This window comes from Sturnira hondurensis, unplaced genomic scaffold (assembly GCF_014824575.4).
Source record: "Sturnira hondurensis isolate 20B ecotype Veracruz unplaced genomic scaffold, ASM1482457v3 Scaffold0002597, whole genome shotgun sequence".
Classification (NCBI taxonomy): Eukaryota; Metazoa; Chordata; class Mammalia; order Chiroptera; family Phyllostomidae; genus Sturnira; species Sturnira hondurensis.
The window spans coordinates 1,447,279-1,467,016 of record NW_028075228.1 but is presented as its reverse complement, the minus strand read 5'-3'; the positions used below and the strand labels follow the sequence as shown (position 1 = coordinate 1,467,016).

Genomic DNA, 19,738 nt, shown 5'->3' with positions numbered 1-19,738 from the left:
CCCTTTCCATCCTTGGGAAATACCCCTGTGACCCCAGGGACAGGCATCTCTGAGGGCAACTCCCAGGGGGTATCAGCTCGGGGGGATACCTGTGCAGCCTGGGTGAGTGCCATCACCTTCAGCTAGCTGAACCTTGCTCCCCAAGCCCAGCAGAGGTCCAGGAGCTCCGAAGGCCATCCCATGGCCCCAACGGCCCCTTGGGCTTCTGTCCACCACAGGTGACCTGCTAGTCCAGGGGTAATGAAGCTGGCCAGCACCCCCAAGCTAGATGCCCCACTGGCCAACTGACACCCAGCCTGTGCTCACACAAAGGTCCTATATCTGCACTTTCCAGCATGGGATTGCCAGAGGCATTTCGTTAAGGGGCCCAGGAGTGCATGGCCTCAGCGGATGTGGAAGGGATTCTGGGGCAGTTCTGGCTCAGCCACGACCCCCTGCACAGGCCCAGCCAAATCTGAGGGTTGACATGGCACTGTGGGGTTTGCAGGGCCCTTATCAGCACCTCCCTGCCTGATCAGTTGTTGTCACCCACTGAGTGACACCTACTATGTGCAAGTACCAGGAAGTGGGGAGGGGTCACCTTGGTCTTGAGCCTGGGAGGACCATGGGATCAGCACGCATTTGCTGAGTGTCCATGTGCCTGGTGCTGGGAATAGAGCAGTGGGTAAAATGGACAGATCTCTGCTGCCCACATGTAGGGTGACTGACAACCACAGAATAAGTGGCCAAGTGCTCTGCTAGGGCTGGTGAAGGAATTAAGGACAGTGATGCAGGGAGGGCGAAGGGGCTACAATTTCAAACAGAGGTCACATGGCCATGGAGGCCACCTGAGCAAAGGCCTGGGTGGCCAGCTAAGGACCTGTGTTCCCGGTGGAGGGCATAGCCTGCGTAAAGGCCCTGAGAAGGCAGTGTGCCTGTCTGAGGGTTAGGGTGGCCCGTTGGCTGGAGCGGAGGGAGCAGGGGGTAACTGTGGGTCCAGGGTGCACAGAGTATCATCCTGGACTGCGGGAGTCTGTGGGTCTGAGTGCCCGATAGGTCAACCACAGTGCTGGAAATGGCCTGCAGGGGACAGGGCAGAGAAGAGAGGTGACAAGTAGATTTGTAAGACAGAGCCCTGATGGGGCTTGGGGAGTCAAGGGCCGGCAGTTTCATTGTCCTTCTGGGAGGCTGGAGTGGCCATGTCCTGGGCCAGGGCTGCCGGTGCTGAGTTGGCCCTGGAACATTAGAGGGCCCCAGGTGTGAGAGCAGGATTTGCTGAGAGCTGGTGGGGCAAACGAGAGGCAGGGCATTTATACGGGCTTTTCCAGACCCTGAGGGAACAGGTGGTTGGGGAGAGCCCACCAACGAGGCTTCCCAGGCCAGGATGCGGGCTGAAGCCCGGCAAAGCTTGGGCCATGGGACTCCCCACTAGGGAGCAAAAGGCAGTACTTAGGGGGCCATGCCATGTCTAGCCCCCTCCTGGAGAGAGAAGAGAGAGAGAGAAAGAGAGAGAGATGTTTGGTGTACGTGTTTGCAGCCTCAGAACTGGAAAGGCAAGGGCAGGCCTGAAGCCCCCCACAGCTGGCCTGGCTGTCCGGGGTGACATCAAGGTGAAAGCCAGCTGGGCTCCCTGGCACCTCCCCTCGCTCACCTGCATTCCCGCTGCACTCAGCTGCTGGGGTGGGACTAGGGGGCTCCACAAGGTGAGTCTCTGGCAGGTCCAGGAAAGCTTGTGGAGGGACAAACACTCCCTTCTCCCAGGCCTGGGGACTTCATTTCTAGAGAAGAAACTGAAATACTTGGAATTCCAGATACTTTATTTCATAGAATAGAAAAAGGGCCGTGATTTCAGGTGCCACGGAGAAAGATGACAGGCTTCTGGGAATGACAGCAGAGAGGGCCTATGGTTCTGCCCGGCAGAGAAAGGGGTGCTCTTGAGGTCTAGATGGTGCCCCCCAAAAAGCTACACAAGACACTCAGGGAGCAGTTTGAGGCACTGGTCACACGACCTCATCCGTCACTGGGACAGGGTTTTCCTGGGGGCCACTGGGGACCCTGGCTGCTGCCGCCTCCTCTTCCTGCTCACTGGGTTTCTTGCGGGCCTCAGCTGGGGGCCGGGGTGGGGGGTTGCTAGGTGGTTGCTTGATGGTACCTCCAACCTGCGGCCGTTCCTTGGGCTTGGGCTCGATGGGAGTCCATTGCTCACCACGGATGGCTGCCTGTCCGAAACAGAGGGGCTGGGCTCTGGGGTCCTGCGAGGCCCTCTGGGGTGCAGCCTGGCCCCACCCCTGCACTCTCACACCCCTACCAGGGGATGGAGCAGAACTCAGACTGAATCCCATTAGACCTGAAGGGGCTGTGGCTCAGAGGTTAAGAGGCTGGCCAGAGGCTCTGCCTGACCCCAAACTGGGATTATCGCACCATGTCCAGAGGGACCCTGCAAGCAGGAGGAGTATGGATTCCATATGTTTCTGGAAGATCCCCTGGAAGCCACTTCCAGGTGCATGCTCCCAGACTCCCCACAGGAGCAGGACAAGGAGGCCAGGCCAGTGTGGCCATCATGGTGAGTCAAGAGGCAGGCAGTACACAGGGTGGGAGAGGCCCAGGAGGATAGCTGCAGAGGGCAGGGTCCCACTCAGCCTGGAGCCTCCCGGAGGGCACCCAGGCCTGCTGGGGAGTGAAGAGTGTGCACCAGGGATCTTGCTGAAATGCAGTCACCCCCATCCCCATCCCATGAGGAAGGACACCAGCTCCTGGCCTTGGCTTGGCCTGCAGGCGGCTGCAGGGACCAAGGTGTCAAGCATCAGCAGCGGTGACCACAGACAACACCACTCACCAGCAGATAGATGCCACTTGCTATGGCCAAGCAGGCTGTCCCTAGGATGGTGGCAAGCAGGAAGCCAGCTGGTACTGACAACCTAGGGAGGGGATGGATGTGGGGGGATGGGAGGCTCAGAAAAGCAGTCAGAGGGGGTCTGCAGGGGCTCCAGGTCTCAGGTAGAGGACGTAAGATCTTAGTACAAAACAGACAGTGAGTATCCCCAGGACTGACTGTAGACAAAGGGAACACCTGGCCCTGCCAAGGCTGGGCTTTTAGATTTGGGTCTCTGGAGCTGTCCTCTGCCTTGACTTGTACCCTAACTACCTTGGGACCCTTGATCCTGGCCCCACTCCCACGGTGGGGGGAGGCCCACACAGCTGCAGAGGCAGGAGGGTGAGCTGGCCTCACTGTAGTCACCACCAGACACGTGTGTGAGGCAGCAGACTGCCTAGCTGTGCCTCGTCACTAAGGTTTGGGGTGAATTGTTATGCAGGAGGAGATGACAGATACAGGTGTGGAGGGCTTCCAGAAAAGCCTGGGGCCTGGGTTTTGTTTGGGAAAACAGCTGGGCTGAGAGGGACCTGACTTGCCCCCAGTGCTCCTGTCCAGGCCGGCAGGCTCGTGGGGAGGAGCTACTCAGGGCCCTGTGGAGACTGAGAGTGGGCGGAACTCACCCCAGGTGCAGGAAGGCCCGGAAGTAGTAATTCCTGGAGAGGGGCCCGAACAACTTCAGCACTTTCGTCATGTACTTCTGTCCGCTGGACCAAGTGAGGAGGGAGGGAAGACGGATTGGGTCCTACTCAGCAACCCCATGGCCACCCTGCCCCAGAGCACCCCGGCTTCTTTCCTTTCAAGGACCTGGAGCTTCAGGGGTGCAGGACCAGCTCCTGCAGGACTCCTGGCTGAGTGTCCCACCCCTATGGGTTCAACCCAGCCCCTGGGTTGAACTGAGGGCAGGTGGGGACTGACCATCTCTCCATGGTGGAGCCCTTCCTCCTCTTCCCGCGGGGGTACTCCAGCAGGCAGACAAACACTCCGGCTGCACTGAAGCTGTGGTTAAGGAACAGCCCAGCCCAGCATGAAGGGGCCACAATGAGCCCCTTTGCTGAGAGACAGATAGATGCAAGTGCCACCTGGAGCCACACAGTGGGGGGACAGGCAGGTGGGATCCCACGGGTCTGGCCACTTTGCTGCCGGCCCTGCACCCTCTCTCTCCCTTGCCCGTCTTGGGTTTCAGAGGGCCTGGAACAGCCAGGCAACAGGAAAACTGATAAAAGAGGGTTCAGAGAGGATCCCTGGGGGTGTGACACCTTCCATTCCCTGCCAGGCACCAGACAAGTCACTTCCCTACTGAGCCTTGGCTTCCAAAACTGCAGCTGAGTCTAAAGGGCCCAGGGAGGTGAGCAGCACTGTGAAAACTGTAAAGTGCTGTGCCATTGAGACATTGGCATCTCCATCCCCAGGCCACTAGCACCACCCCTGGCAGTGCCACCCACCCCGCTGGGTCTGCGGTGGGAGGATACATGGAGTAGGCGCCGAAGTACCACAGGGTGAACTGGCCAGCAGTGGCCACGATGCCGCCTGTGATGAGGACTGCGGGCAGAAGAAAAGTGGGTTAGTAGGGGCCCCTGACCACGGGAAAGACTTGCCTGCACCCCCTCCCTGCAGGGCTGGGATCCACGGGGGGCTCTAACCACCTCCCCTTGTGCCCCCCCTTCCACAGCTGGGTCAACAGACCACCACAAAGCTGCCCTTGAGTCCGTCAACCCTTTGGCCCAGGAGGGGGACCCAGGTGGCTGCAGGCACCTGCAGATAATGGAGGGTGCCTTCCCTGAGGAAGCGGCCCGTGACTGGGGAAGGGGCCGAAGCTAGTGGAGCCGGGCCTGTGTCCCTGGAGCTGCGGGCGAGAGAGGCCGCCTTGCAACCCTGGGCAGGCGCAGCCTGGACTCCAGCCTGGACACTCCCTCTTGAATTAAGCACAGACCCTGTCATTTTGAGTTTTTGCATTTAAAGGCCACGTCGTTGACTGTGGATTTTGTGTCGGCTCCATGGACAGCCTCTCCTCGTTGCGTGGTTCCTGCTTGTCCCTGTTCCTATGTTTCACCTCATTTCAGTTTGACATTCCTACACCCTCCTTCGGTTTGGATTTGTCAGCTATTCCATCTCTTTAACTTCTGCTCTGTCTGGGTCTTTTCCCCCCAGACATTTTTTTTATTGTGGTAAAATGTACATAAAATTTTCCATTTTAGCCGTCTTAAAGTGAACAGTTCAGTGGCCTTAAGTACAGTTATCTTGTTGGGTACCCACCCCCAGAATTTCTAACAATTTCTTGAGGTATAATTATTATGTACAATAAAATAAAGGCGTAAGCTTGACGACTTTTCACACGTGCGCCCGCATACAACTTCCACCCAAGTCGAGGTTCCCACCTCCCTGGAAAGCTCTCTTGGGCCCCGGTCCAGTCCACTGTGGAACCGAGATCTGGCCTCTATGCTCAGCCAGAGGCTGTCCAGGTCATGCACGTAGTTCGGATGGGTCACTAGCTCATTCTTTTCGTGAAGTTTTCTATTGCGTGAATCAACCACAATTTATCATCCTTCTGTCTTTGGGAAATCTGATTGCTTCCAGTTTTAGGCTATTACAAATAGGCTGATATGACCAAACTTCTAGTATTTTAACCCATCTGATAGTGAGTTTAACAGATTTCATTGGCTGTGATTGCAGGTCATTGGAACTTATTTTGCTTTGTCTTTAACAAGTGTTTTTGTACTTCCTCCTGCTGGCTTGATTAAACTTTAATTTTAAAATTCCTTTTCCTGAACCACAAGTGGACTTCAGAACGTTTCATTTCAATCTCACCCCCAAATTACCCATTACTATTAATTATTAACAGTCAATACTTAGTCACCAATGTCTTCATTCCTGCCTCTCCTTCCTTCCTTTCGTATTTCATTTCTCTCTTGTTGAAGTGTATCCTTCAGTAGTCCTTTCCATGAGGTTCTCTTAGCAGCAATTCTCTGGATACCCGAAAATGCCCTCATTCTGGAATAATAGTTTTATCTGGATACTAAATTCATGTTTTTTGTCTCAACACCAAAGATATTATCCCATTGTCTTCTGGCATCTATGATTGCTGATGATCAGTCTGAAAATAATTCACTTTATTAAGTGGTCAATTTGAAGATTTCCTTCAATGGTCTGTTTCCTCTTTACAGTGTGTCTCAGAAGGAATTTAAACAAACGCCTAGACTCTGTAAGGAACTTTGTTTCCTCCTTCAATTCTGGGATTTCCCTTCTGTGTTGCCTCTTCTCATTCTATTGATTCTTCCCTCCGGAAATGCCGTGATGCAGGTGTGGGGCTGTGGACACTCCACTTCTCTCAGCTACGTTCTGTGGTTCTCAGACCCGTCTTCCGTGTCACCAATTCTCTCTTCATCTCCATACTGTGCTTAATTCAATTAACCTTCAATGACTCTGTATTTTATTTCTAGACATCCTATCCTAGTCATTTTTTTTGCATTGCCCTATATAATTTTCTATCCCTTTATCTCCTCGAACAGTTTTAAACACACCTCCATGTCTGTATCCATGTTCTCAAGTCATGGCACCAGTAGCTCTGATGCTAAGGAGGCACATTCTCGTGTCTGGTGTCTACTTCCTCAAACTTGTGAGTTGCGCCCAGCAGGGCCTGTCTGTCTTCCTGTGGCAGTCTGCGTGCCCTGGTTGAGAAACTGCCCTTACAGAACAGTTTCACATTTGCCTCTGCCTGGGGCCTATGGGCTTCTCTAGTCCTGGATCCCGTTTATCTGAATTTCTTGGTTGTTCGTCCTGGTGGCACAGGGTAGGATTCAGCCCTCACCCCGCACACAGCACAGGCTTGAGTTTCTGGAGGTTCTGTCTTGCCCGTGACTTTCTTCATCCAGGCTCTGACAGCAAATGACAAGCTTCCTTGAATGGGACAGTTTCCCAGTCGGTTTCTTGTACAGGCAGCCTTTCCTGGTTCCAATCTGAGGCATGCAGCTCCATTTCAGCCCCCCTTTTTTACAACGGGGCCCCGAATCCCACTGGGTAAAAGCCTGAGCTCCTATTGGTCCCAATTCCCCAGATGCCCTTCCTTCTGCCCTGGCCCCACCTCCTGGGAAGCTCACTGCGCTTTCATGGCCAGATTTCCTATTCTTGCAGTTAAGCTCAGCTCTGCAATCACTCTTCAGTTTGCTCATTCGCACTCCCGTGAGTGGGAAGGGAAGGGTACTCTCCCTATAAGTCCAGTCAGCATGGGTCTACTGGTCTTTGGGGGTGGAATTTTCTCACACTGAGCAAAGACACCACTGGCTGGCTAGGGAGGCATGACAGCTGGTAGCTCTACTGTGTAGTGGGTCTCTTACAGGTGCAGGGAACGAGACAGGTAAGGGCCCTGTCCTCGTGGGGCTTACGGTCCAGGAGGGAACAGAAGTAAACATCAGAGAGTAGGGAACTAGAACAGGGGACTGTGACAGAGATTTCCAGGCGCTCTGGAAAGACTGCTCAGAGACGAATGGAGGAGTCAGCCATGGATGCCTCCGACGGGAGGACTGCTTCTGCAAAGGCCCTGGCATGTTCCCAGGAGACCCGGGAACAGAAAGGAGGCCTGTGCAGCTGGAGTGACAGTGGAGTGAGGGGGGCAGGGGCACAGCAGTCAGAGTCTGGCTTTTATTCTTCACAATGGGATCCACTGCAGTATTTTCAACAGGAGGTGACATGCTCTGATTAGATGTGATTTTCTATAACAAAAAAGAAGCCTGTTGGATGCACCTGCTAGTAGGGCCCAGCCAGTCCCGAGCAGTCCAAGGGGCTGCAGTTTATTCTGAGTCAGTAAAAAAGGTCAGCAAGAGGGGAACTCAGAGCGGGAAGGGCCCTAGAAGACCTTCCAACAAGCTGCCTCACTTCTTGGTGGAAGGAACGGGGCCAGAGCTTGAAGGTGTTTAGGATCTGATTTCGCAGCCTGTAAGGTGGGTTAAGAACTGCACTGGCCTCACAATGCTGTGAACATTAGCTGTGGCAAGGAAGGGACGGCCTGCACACAGTGGGCATGCCCTGAATGGGACACCAGGAGTGTCACTGTCTGCACCCACTGGGACTAGATCCTAGGCTTCTCACAGAGCTCCCAGTTGGGTGTCCTCTGTCCCCTTTTACTTCCTGGGGGTGGGACAGGGGTTTGGGAGCTATTGGAGAAAGGCAGGCTGGTCTTCAGCCGTCTAAGGCCTTACAACCAGGCACGGGGACAGCCTGGGGTCAGCTCTGGGGACCAGTGAGAAGGATCTGACCCACTGCAGGATGACCTGACTCAACACAGAACAGACCACTGGCCTCATGCCCCAAACTGCTCACCTCAAAATGTGACCTTACAGTTCAAGGCCAGAGGGACTTCCTCTACATCTACTTCCATCCCTCCCACAGCTCTGCCAGGCTCCTCCAGCCCCGCAGTGGCAGGGGTGCCTCAGGCTGGGTCTCAGGGGGAATGGTGGGGGGCTGGGACCCTCCTCATCACCACATTCTCCACAGTCTTCCCATCCACACACTCCCACCGTACAGGTCCTTCCTGGGAGTGGCAGATCCCTGGAGGCGAACAGAGCTTCTGGGCCACTTCCTCTCGCTTAAGCCCCTGCTGAGCACAGACTCAGCCGCCCCTCCTGAGCAGTTCCCCTTCCCAGTACAGCACAGGGGTGCAGACCCCACTGTGCCTTCCCCAGGGCTCCGAGCACAGGTTCAGGGTGACTGGGGGCCTGTCACCCTTCCCCAGAAGCAGTCTCTGGAAGCGGAGATCGGAGGAGTCCCTACGAGTGGTTTTAAATGTCCAGTGAAAACCCAGGGCTGGGGAGGGAGCCCCCGGCGACTGCTGGGCAGAAACCTCCTCCAGGGTCGGAGGGGTGGTGGGGACAGGGGGTCCCACCCAGATTTCTCAACCTTGGAGAGCAGTGACTTGCTGGAAACCACCCTGGACGACAGCCTCTTCCACCCTGGTCGCAACTTCCTCTATGGGCAGGAGGTCTGAGAAGGGTGGAGGGGTGAAGAGAGGGCAGCAGAGTGGGGAAGAGACGAAGCAGATGAACCCGCAGGGGCGTCTCCCGACAACCTCCGCAGCTCGAGGTCTCCCACCGCTCGGCTGCCCCCAGCTCCAGCTGCCCCAGGTCCGGCTCCCCTCCCCGCAGCTGCAGGCCTCCACAAAACTCTCGAGGACACCCCTCTCCGGGCTTCTGCTCACACCTCCCAGCCCCCAGCCCAGAACCTGACCTCTCTGGACTCTGGATCCTCATCCCATTTCCAACCCGCCCTGTCTCTCGCTACACTCTGGAGTCCCAGCGCCCTAATTGCTCCAGCCTGCAGCCTTGGGTCACTGATTCCCCACGGCCCCGCCCTAGTGCGGAGCTTTGGCGTACTCACTCAGGCCGGACGCCAGCGCCTGCTCATTGGCCCACATGGCCCACTCGATCTGTCCCATGTTGGCTGCCGACACGGCTAACTTGGCTGGGACACTGAATCCGCGCGACCGCCACCTCCCAGCCCGGAGTTCCGGCACCACCTCCCACCCTGTAACTTCCCCGGGTTTGCCCACTCTCAGCCCCGCCCCACCCAGCGGAATAGCTTTGTCTCTTCGGTTCCGGCCCCGCCCCCTGCAGAGAGGACTCTGGGGGAACCCGGACCCCACACTGTCTTTACTTGCGCATCTGAGAGGGACTTGCCTCACCACCTCCAACACCCACTTGGATGTCTCCTTGATGCCAGGCGCCTGTCCTGCCAGCCCCGCCCCGCCCCGCCCCGCCCCGGAGTGTCCTAAGCATCTCATGTGAGCACTGGGGAGGGGGAACCCAGTGAGGTAGACAGCTGCTTCTGCAGGCAGAGTCCCCCCAGAATGCTGAGCTCCTTACAGGTGCCAACATGGGCGTCTTCAGAAGAGGTGAGCAGGCCAGGTTCCTTAGAAGGGTTAAAAGTTTCAGAGCCTTCACCATGCCCACTGGGGAGTTCCCCTCCAGGGAGAAGGGCCTCAGACAAGAGCCTCTGAGCCTGGGGGGTCCTCTGTGGAAGTCAATGCCTGCTCCCAGGACAGTGGCAGACCCAACCCCCACATCATGCGGCCCTGAGCTAGCCAGGTATGGTGGGCAGCCCTCTGCTCACAGGACTTAGGGGAGGACAAGGTGTGCAGAGCTGGGAAAACCTAGAATGTATGAATGCTAGTTTCTGTCCCTGTCGTCATCTTCTGCCCACCCCCTTAAGGACCAGCAGCAGCACCTGACCCTCCCAGGGGAGAGTGCATTGACCTGCACACTAATGGAAAATTCATATAACAGCCATTCCTGGATTCCAGAAACCCTAAGTTCCTGGGATGCAAATCGTCCCAAATTGGTGCTCCTTCCTGCACACGTGCTTCCCACTATGGGCTGGAGACCTAACACCAGACGAAACCCAGGTCCCCAAACCCCTCAGTCCTGGTGACCCTGTCAATCACCTAGTGTGGCCCATGGCCATGGGGGAGGCTATGTGCTGAACACCCCACCACAGGGCTGGGCAACGGAAGGGGCACTTCGAGTCAGAAGGCAGCTTCTTCAGGAGCAAGTCGGTGAATGGGCCAAGTTCTAGGTTCCCTCATTTTGCAGGAGGCAGCACGCGGCCATGGCCTCCCCACCTCCTTATGACTGCTGCCTGCTGCCCACACAGCAACACTGGTTCCACAGAGGCAGGCCAGGCCTGGTCAGCAACTCTGGCTTTATTCCATGGCCAGTTGATAGGGCTCCCGTGTGATGAGTCTGGGGCTGCTCTCCCACCTCCCACTGGAGACACACTCCTGGTCTTTTTATGAAGACACATGCTACCCACATCCAGTGGACAGAGGTCAGCAGAGCAGCTGGAATGACCATCGTGCTGGGAACCCGAGCCTGCAGCAGTTGCCTCCTGAACAGTGATCGGTCCTCCAGTTCCAAAGAGAGACGCAGACACGCCCCATCATCTCAGGGGGAAGAGCTCCTGTTTGGGCAGTGGGCGCTGCCCAAGCTCAGGGTCCTTCATGGGGGACACACCAGCTGCTCGCCCGTTGCTGGATCTACCAGGGTCCCACATGTCACCCTAGCCCTCATCTCAGCACAGAGCTGGTGGGGGAGCTCAGGCATTTGTAAGGGGCCTGCTCCTGGCCACCTAGGGACCTACAGGTTGTCACCCCACTGCCCACACCTGGCCACAGCACAATTCCTGGCCTCAGGCCAGGTGCCTACCCACTGGTCCCAACAAGCATGGCACAGCCACCGCCACACACAGCACCCCTTTCCCAGCAAAGCAGTCCTTTCTCCAAGTGGCAGCCAGGGTTCCTTTTCAGGAGGGGTCAAGCCACTGGCTTTGGAAGGCCGTCAGGGCCCAGGAGGTGGGCATGAGGCTGGTCCAGAATTTGAGGCCCGGGCCCCACCTTGCAGGAAGAGAAATCAATGTCAACTTGGGGTTACAGGGAGGAATGGGTGTACCCCCACCCTCGCAGGGAAACTGACCACCATGTGACGATGCCCTGGCCTTATGCCCAACCCCCTTAGGCACAGCCGTGTGGTCCCGACCTCCGTTACCCAGACTTGTGTGAAGGGTAGAGACTGGGGTCTGGGCACAGGATGACATGAGGACTTGGAATCAGGTGACCTGAGTGAAATCCCGGCTCAGCCACTCTGAGCAATGATCCTGATCTGCTTCCGGTAGGTGAGGCCTGAGGGTCCCCAGGATCCCTGAGTCTCCGTTCCCAGTCCCTCCCTCTCCCCTCATTGGGAACGTGGCCTCACGAGTCAGTGTGTCCTGAAATGTCCACTTCAAGACCAAGTGATACAAACCAGTGGAGCAGATGTCTCAAAAACAGAAGAATGATGCTCCTCCTACTTTTGCTGCCATCCTTAACAATTTGATGTCCCACCCCAGATGGAGCAGGGGTGAAGGGAACCGCTTCCTCTAGCGGACACACCAGTCTAAGCCAGTGAAGCCTGTGTGCTGGATGGCCACTTCCCCATCCAGGGGTGCGGGGCCTCAGACCCTGGGCTGAGGGCCGGTGTCGGGACTCACCTGAGTGGCAATGATGTATTTGACGCCGCCGGGAATGGGATCCATGCCCAGTGCAGCTTTGAGCTCATCTGAGAGTGGGGCAGGCCTCACAGGCAGCCCCTTCAGGAACCTGGGGAAAGGAAGGCGGGAGTGTGCTGTGTGCCCGTCCACAGGAATGGTGCAGGACGTGCAGACCAGACCTGAAGGGGTGTGACTGCCCATGGGAGGAACAGGGCTTCTTTTGGGGTGACAAACAATTGTGGAACCCGAGAGAACTGCTGTTTGCAATAACAACGAACACACTTAATGCTGCTGAACTGTACACTTCCAAGTGTTTTTGACCATCCGCGCAAAAAAACTGAGCAGGAATGACCAAGGGCCAAGCTGGGGTCACAGGGAAGGGTTGGTTTTAGGAAACCTCCCTGAGATCGGGGTTCATCCATGGCCCACGGCTGTCACTCTGCCCAATTCAAGCACAAGTGCATCACCGTGTTCCTCTGCACACCACACTCTGTGGTGACAAGGGCAGGGAGAACAGAACTTCTGACGAGGGGACCACTGGCCTCCACGGCCATCGTGGCTGTCCCACTTGGTGAGGAAGTTAGCATTCTGGCCTCCCACCCGCTAGCCATCAGTACTGCCCATGTTATAGTGCTGCCCCAAATACAGGAACAGGTAAAAAAAACCCTACTTCCAGCAGCCCTAGCAGGAGGCTGTCCCACATCCTGAAAGGGCCATTAAAACAACTGGTAGGAAACATCCCAATGTTCTGTCCCCATAGTGAAGCTGCAGTCACTGTACACACAGGAGCCATGAGGCCGTATGTATGTGTATGTGTGCACATGGGGCTGGGACATGTGAAGCGGAGGAGTTCATGGCAAGGCTCACTGGTGACATACTGCCTGTGGTCCCCAAAGGGATCACTAATTCCTGCAAGCCTCCCCATTCGGCACCACAGCCTCAGGTGCAGCCATCCCTGACCCCAGCAGGAGACACTGCCCCTCCCTCCATGGCTTCCCTGGTGTGGGAGCACAAAACTCACCTGTCGCTGTTTGACTCAGGGGGGAAGCTGTGCTTCACGGCAGCCACGAACTCAGCCACAGTGTCGTCCAGGGTAAAGATCACCGCATTGGGGCCTGCATCAAACGTGTATGCCACCTGGAACCCAAGTGGTCAACGTCAGCTTCTACACAGCAGCTCTGCCCCTCTGGTCTGCCTGGAGACCCAGGGCTTCCCACAGTGCCCACAGGGCCAACCCAAAGTGGAGCTGTGGTACCACTGCCCGACAACTTAGGACCGGGTCAGGGTGGGCAGGTCCCCCACATCAGTGCTTTGAAGTACAAGGTGAGATCCCACAGTCACGGAAGCAAAATGCAACAGATAAAAACTGTCGATGCTCTGCATACAAGAGCATAAAGCAGATTCTGTGGAGCTTTGTCACAAACAAGCACGTGCTGGTCTTACTGACACTCAGGGCCTGAGGCCCACTCTCTGGGTTTCCCGCACTGCCCTGGCCCACCTTGCCTTGGTCTGCCCGTGGTGGGCATTGAAGCAGTGCACCAGGTGTATGATACGCCTGGAAGTGTCGCTGAGGTAAGAGATGGGTGGGAAGGTGTCCAGACAAGTGGCATGGAACTGGTTGCTGTCCTTCATGGTCAGCTGGCCAAAGCCCTCGAAGTTTCTTTCTCTGATGTAGCGAATCATCTCTGCCATGCGCGCTGGCACCACTGCCTCCGCCCGGAACTGCAAGGCAAAAGTGCTTCCCAGCAAGGGCCCGCTGCTTCACAGCACAGTGGTCGGAGCACAGGCTCTGGGGCAGAGCCTCCCCCAGGCCTCAGCACCCACGGACACACCCTGCAGAGCAGATGAGCTCAGCTTCAGGGGATGTGGGTGGAGCTTGGCACACATCCTGCCATGCAGGCTGTGCCCTGGGGAACCGGCGCCTCCCCCGGTGCCAGCCTTACTCTGAGCAGGGGGCTGGTCTCCACGCTGGTCTGCATGCCCACAGTGCTGCCAGTCAGCTTCTTCTCGGCGCTCACCTGCACCAAGGGGGAAATGGCCTGCACCTCACCTTCAGGCCCCAGCCCTAAATACCTCCCCACCCCATGTCCTGTCCCTCCCATCAGCTGGTACAGACAGCAGGGTGGGGGCTTCTGACCACAGAGGCCTCCTGACTGTGGCGGAGATAATACAATTCTGGAAATAGCAGTGTGCAGATCTGCAGCCCCTTGCTGCATGGGAGTCATCCCTGAATGTTCCGCAGACCGCCATTCCGTCATCCACAGCAGGCCCGAGAAGTGGGCGAAGCCTTAACTTCTCCTGCTCTCAGCTTGGCCCAAAAGGACTCCTCACTCCACCGTTGTCTCACTCACCACAAGAATGAGGACTCGGAGTTCGGGCCAGTGTGATTCAGGGGCCACCTGCCGGGCAACACTGTCCTTGCCGTCAGCCTGCTCCCCCATCTGCCACTCCACGAAGCCTCCGTATAGGCTCCGACAGGCACTGCCCGAGCCCCGACGAGCCACTTCTGAAAGGTCACTCTCAACCCCGTAGACTTGGGCCAGGGCATAGGCTGTAAGCACAGGAGGGAGGGTGAATGGGGGAGGGGAACTAAGATATGCAGGGGACAGGGGTCCCAGTCCAGGCTATGCTCAGCACCCTGTGAATGTGCCCTACAGGAAAGTAAAAAACATTCTGAAATGACAGAGCTTCAGCCACTGACTCTCACGGCTGGCACTCACCTCCTCACCCACGCCCCGCTCCAGGTGCTCACACACTCAGCATTCTCAAAGGTGCGCACTTTGACACAGAGACCATTAGCGCCTGTAGTACTGCAATGGAGGGGAACCACTCTTGGGGACCTGAAGGACCAAGTGCTGAGGGGCCAGAGTTTCTCCAAGGAGTGACACAAAATTGGGCTTTTAGGGGTGCTATTTGGGGCAGACACCAAGGCACAGAGGCTTAAAGAATGTATATGCCCAGGGTAGCCAGCATGTTGGGCATGATGGAGCATGGCTGGACCTGGTCACGGGTCTGATGCCAGGATGCACAGCTGAGGTCCACGAGGCGAGAGCTCTGCCCTAGCCAATGGCACCCCTCCTGGTGGCTTACGCACCACCCATCCCCAACGGTGGCTCAGGCATGGGTACATAAGCCAAGCCAAGCCAGTAAGCATCGTCCCTAGAGTTTCCACTGGGTTGCTGTGGCTATGAGGACAGTGTGAGCCTGCTGCCCGCCACTCTAGTGACTAGTTTTGTGCCTAGGTGAGCAGGTCCTACTGGAGAGTGAGCCAATGCAGAGGAAAGCAAGTCAGCACTTCCACAGAGAGAAATGGATGGCCAGTGAGGCTGTGAGAGAGTCTGGAAGCAGTTGCACCCCTTGAAATTTTGTTACATCAACCAAGAAACTGTCCCTATTTTAGACTTAAGCCAGTTTGAGATGGGCTCCTGTCACGTAGAACCTCAGGAGATTTTAACATTCAGATGTGAGATGACCAAGGCCTCAGCCTCATGTGCCGAGGGCTCTGTGAAGGCTGCAAGAGCATGAGTCTCCCTGCAGGTACTCACCTAGGCAGGCGTAGCCTGCGGCCGAGGAGGCCAGGCCTGCAGCTGTGGGGAAGTTGTTCTCCGATGCGATGTGAACCTTGTAGCTGAGGCTGAGAGGCAGCGGGTCCTCTTCCTCACCACTCCTCTGCTTTCGGGCCAGGCAGCGGACTGTGGAGGGGGAGACGGCCACTGGGCAGAGCTGCTCTACCTGCTCCTGACATCTTGCCTGCCATGGGTCAGAGGCACAGCTGACACTGGACATCTTCCCCAAATTCCTGCAGGCCTGCTTCTTGGGTAAAGCCCCAGACCCCAGACCCATATCAGACCAAGCTAACGGGTGTCTCCATGACCCACTCCTGGGGGGCTCTCAAAGCCAGGTGGGGAGGGCAGAGACAGCAGCACGTGCTGTGGTCTCTGCCTCTACCCAGAGCAATGAAGGGATGAAAAAGGAACAGGCTGAGACTAGCCCCCATGTCCCATGCGGGGCTCCCACTCACTCTGCCTCAGGCAGGCCTGGATGCGTGGCTGCCCTATGTCCTCCTTCCGGCCATTAAGCCAAATCTGGTCCTCAGTGAAGTCCTTGCTAATGACAGCTGTTGTAGTGGTTTTCAACTGAAGAAGAAAATGCAGGACCCCTCAGGGGCAAAGCACCCTTTTCTGCTGGGGAGGCCTTTCCTGCCATGGCCCATCACCCACTCAGGTTTAGGAACAGACTTGCTGGGAACAGGAGTTTGAGGTCGAGGCAATAGGGGAGTCAGGCAGTGGCAGGCTTGGCTCCAAGCCTGGTCTCTCCATACAGGGTGAGGCCAACGCTTCCATCTCCCATAGCAGAACCAGACACAAGAGTGAAAGGACAGAACCTCAGAGGTGACCTTGGGGTGTAGGTGCAAGGAGAATTCCTAACTCTGCGGCATGCAACAGACACTTCATGAACTAGGGATTTATTGCAACCCATTGTTAAACAAAAGTTTAGTTAATGTTTACTTTGGTGTTTATCGCCAGTCCATACTAACCTGGTCCTGGTGCAAAGTGACACTCAGGGAGGAGTTGATGGGTAGGATCAGCTCCTCATCCCGCTTTCCCCCTGAAATAGACAATCCAAGGCAAGATTGGTCAGTTTCCAGACCCTGCATACCAGGGCACTGTTGCCTCCACCCACCAAAGCCCCACCTCCCCCATGGTGCTCCCTAGTCACCCCCACTCCCATCCCACAGTTCCCCATTCACCTAGACCCTGCTCTTTCAGTGCACAGTCTAAGTCTTCTTTCTGCTGTATCCATACCTTCAGGAAGCTATCCCAGATTGCTCTCCAATTCAATGGCTCCAGGTCCCAAAGCAGAGCTGGAGACCAGCTATCTCCTTGTTTCACTGTTTCTGTTTTATCTTCTTTCACTCACTGGACAAACCACCTTGGAGTGTCTACCAGGTACTGAATGCTCAATTGTTAGGCTTTTGCCTTCTCCACCCAAACAGAAAGAGCCTCAGTTACTGAAAGCACCTTAAATCTCACTGCTCATACTCCCTGGAGACCGTCAAAACTGCTCCTACTTCTGCCAAGCACTTCCACTCCTTCCATCTCATGGCAAACAAAGTAAGCTTCCTGGAAATTTTGAAACTCTGCTGCACTTTTGGTTTTTTGGGGGGTGGCAGAGTTACAGGAGATAATAAAGATTCATACCTGGCAGGTGATATATGAGAGCCCAGAAAGAGACCCTGTATACACACCCAACTGATTTCTAACAAAGGTGCAATTCAGTGGAGGGACAGCCTTTGTGGCAAATGCTGTAGGAATCATTGGACATTTATAGGTCACCAAATGAACCTTGACCAGAGTCTCACTACACAAAAAATAACTCAAAATGGATCATAGACTTAAATTGAAAATGCAAGCCTTTTAGGAGAAAATCTTTAGGACGTAAGGCTAGGCAAAGAGGTCTTAGACTTAACACCAAAAGCATCATTCATTAATGGAGTAACTAATATACTGGACTTCGCCAAAATTTTCTAAACTTGAGCTGTGTGGGAGACCCTGTTAGAGGAAGAAAAGACAAGCTGCTTGGAGAGGGAGGAAATATTTGCAAACCACATACCCAACAAAGGATTAGTATCTACAAGATAAAAGGAACTCTCAAAAACTCAACGGTGAAAACACACACACACACACACAATCCAATTAAAACATGGATGAAAGACATGAAGACACATTTCACCAGAGGTCACACAGATGACAAATAAGCCCATAAAGGTGTTCACTATCACTGGCCTGTAGAAAAATGCACACTAAAACCACAATGAGGTATCGCTTAAAACAAGAGCCAGTAACACCACCAAATGCCAAAGAAACAATGTACATTGTTGGTGGGAATGTAAAATGGTATGGCCACGTGGGAAAACGATTTAATAGTTTCTTTAAAAAACTACACATGCAGCTACTCTATGACCCAGCAATTGAACTCCTGGGCATTTACTCTAGAAAAAGGAAAAGTTATGTTCACACAAAACCCATACAACCCTAGATGGTGTGGCTCGGTGGTTTGAGCGCAGGCTTGTGAACGGAAAGGTCTCCAGTTTGATTCCGAGTCAGGGTAAATGCCTGGGTTGCAGGCCAGGTCCCTGGTCGGGGTGCCTAAGAAGTAATCAACTGATGTTTCTCTCCCTCTCTTTATCCCTCCCTTTCCCTCTCTCTGAAAATAAAAAAAAAAAATTAAAGAAAAAGTCCATACACAAATTTATAGCAGCTTTATTTCTAATAGACCAAAGCTGGAAATAACCTAGTTGCCTTTCAAAGGGTGTATGACCTGTGGCCCAACCACACCAGGGAACAGGACTCAGCACTAAAGGAACGAAGTACTGATGCCACCGCCACCCGGATGAACCTCCAGAAAGTATAGTGAGTGAAAAGAGCGGATCCCAAAACGTTACATGCTGAACGATTCCATTTATGAAGCATTCTTGCAAAGAATGCTTTCATTCTCATTCTCGCAAAGAGAACGTGCTAGAAATGAAGAGCAGGCCCCAGGTGAATACAGTGGACGTGACCGTGGGAGCTAAGCGCCCCTCCTTAGGGATGGACGTCTTGTGCGAACTATGTCCCCTGACCCGGACCCCGCGCCGGGCTGACGGCGCCCCCACATCCGTGCCCCCGGCCCGCGCACTCACAGTACTTGATGACCGCGATGTTGACCGGCGCGGTGCAGGTAACGGCCACTACAGACTTCTCCGAGGCCATGCCGTAGAACACTGCGAACTCAGCCCACAGCTGCCGGGTGTAGGAACTTACGCCCCCCCCAGCAGGCCCCACCATTGGCCCACGCAGTCTCAGGTGTTTGAGTGTCGCCCAATCAGTGGCGGGTCTTGCCCACACTCCAACTTTCAATCAATGAGCGGGATCGAACCATGGGCTGCCGTCACCGAGACCGCCCCTCTGTCCTCCGCCGATTTGCCCGGGCTCTGCGCAGGCACTGAGTGTGCGCAGGCGCGGAACTTCCTTCGGCTGGCAGGCGAGTAGGCGTGGGGTGTGCCTAGGCGTAGGGTTGCAGACTTCTACGGGGGCTGCGGGCTTACCTTGGCAAAGTACCCTTGGCGAGGGAGCAGGTATCCTCACGTGGTGAGCAGGTTGGACTCGAGCTTTTTTAGCTGAAAGGAGACTGAGTGGGGCGCAGGAGGCCAGCTATCCCAGCCACTCGGGTCGAAAGACTCGGGTGACCGTGCCTGCGTGCTCCTGAGACCGAAGGTTAACAGGCTACCAGCAGGACAGCTCGCGACGCCCCGGGGTCTCGGGCCCGCCGGCCCGGGTCCTTCCCTCTGCCTGGGGTCCCGCAGTCCACGTTTCCTCACTGGCCCCGTCACCTGGGAGTCCCGGGGGTCCCAGAGCTCCGCATTACCGGGCCTGACCAGTGCCGCTGGGTGGCGGCTGCTAAGGGATGAACTGCTTTAGAGACAGGCGCAAATTCCGTTTTAAAACTCCATATAAGCAAAGATTTTTTCCCCCAGGGGTTAAAATGGATTGCCACACATACAAGTACTTTGCTTTTTTTCTTGTAGTAAAATACACATAACGTACCCTGTCCGGGTGGTTCGCTTGGTTGGAGCGCGAGGCACCGCCCCCCCCCCAAAAAAAGGGGAGAGCGGGTGTTGCGGATTCGGATGCCCAGTCAGTGCACAAACCTAGGCTGCGGGTTCCATCCAGGTCTGACAAGAATGGGAGGCAACCGATGGGTGTTTCTCTCTGTCTCCCCTTCCTCTCTCTAAAATCAATAAACACATCCTCGGGCAAGGATTATAAAAAATACATATAAGGTGAAAGTGGTTTCACCTTATGTGGTTTCACCACATAAAGTGGTTTATCATTT

The 19,738-nt window shown here is 55.4% G+C and overlaps 2 protein-coding genes across 3 annotated transcripts; both read right to left on the bottom strand.

The window, feature by feature from the left end:
* Window positions 1-1,775: 1,775 nt before the first annotated feature.
* Window positions 1,776-9,365, bottom strand: CYBA (cytochrome b-245 alpha chain). Of its 2 annotated transcripts, none has more exons than XM_037040189.1 (6): window positions 9,221-9,365; window positions 4,324-4,393; window positions 3,770-3,844; window positions 3,475-3,558; window positions 2,816-2,897; window positions 1,776-2,194 (listed from the first exon to the last, which is right to left on the bottom strand). In XM_037040189.1, exons 1-6 carry the CDS (start codon window positions 9,276-9,278, stop codon window positions 1,997-1,999), a joined length of 567 nt encoding a protein of 188 aa, XP_036896084.1. In that variant the 5' UTR covers window positions 9,279-9,365; the 3' UTR covers window positions 1,776-1,996. The 2 variants fall into 2 exon arrangements, with proteins under 2 accessions (XP_036896084.1, XP_036896083.1); XM_037040188.1 differs by having other exon boundaries at window positions 1,776-2,198; window positions 9,221-9,364.
* A 1,156-nt stretch (window positions 9,366-10,521) lies between these two features.
* Window positions 10,522-18,664, bottom strand: MVD (mevalonate diphosphate decarboxylase). The gene is made up of 10 exons (XM_037040187.1): window positions 18,546-18,664; window positions 16,401-16,471; window positions 15,885-15,999; window positions 15,409-15,555; window positions 14,215-14,414; window positions 13,807-13,881; window positions 13,367-13,585; window positions 12,885-13,000; window positions 11,864-11,972; window positions 10,522-11,231 (listed from the first exon to the last, which is right to left on the bottom strand). The coding sequence occupies exons 1-10, from the start codon at window positions 18,613-18,615 to the stop codon at window positions 11,151-11,153; spliced, it is 1,203 nt and encodes a 400-aa protein (XP_036896082.1). The 5' UTR covers window positions 18,616-18,664; the 3' UTR covers window positions 10,522-11,150.
* Window positions 18,665-19,738: the final 1,074 nt, after the last annotated feature.

What these genes read in the sequence shown, in the direction of transcription:
- CYBA (XM_037040188.1), bottom strand. Translation starts at nt 9,278, where the DNA reads ATGGGACAGATCGAGTGGGCCATGTGGGCCAATGAGCAGGCGCTGGCG. An exon ending in TACTTCGGCGCCTACTCCAT is followed by an intron (nt 3,845 to 4,323) that starts GTATCCTCCCAC and finishes CCACAGCTTCAG; the next exon opens with TGCAGCCGGAGTGTTTGTCT. An exon ending in CGGGCCTTCCTGCACCTGGG is followed by an intron (nt 2,898 to 3,474) that starts GTGAGTTCCGCC and finishes TCCCCTCCCTAG; the next exon opens with GTTGTCAGTACCAGCTGGCT.
- MVD (XM_037040187.1), bottom strand. Translation starts at nt 18,615, where the DNA reads ATGGCCTCGGAGAAGTCTGTAGTGGCCGTTACCTGCACCGCGCCGGTC. An exon ending in CCCACCACGGGCAGACCAAG is followed by an intron (nt 13,001 to 13,366) that starts GCAAGGTGGGCC and finishes CTTGGGTTCCAG; the next exon opens with GTGGCATACACGTTTGATGC. An exon ending in CCTGAGTCAAACAGCGACAG is followed by an intron (nt 11,973 to 12,884) that starts GTGAGTTTTGTG and finishes TCCTTTCCCCAG; the next exon opens with GTTCCTGAAGGGGCTGCCTG.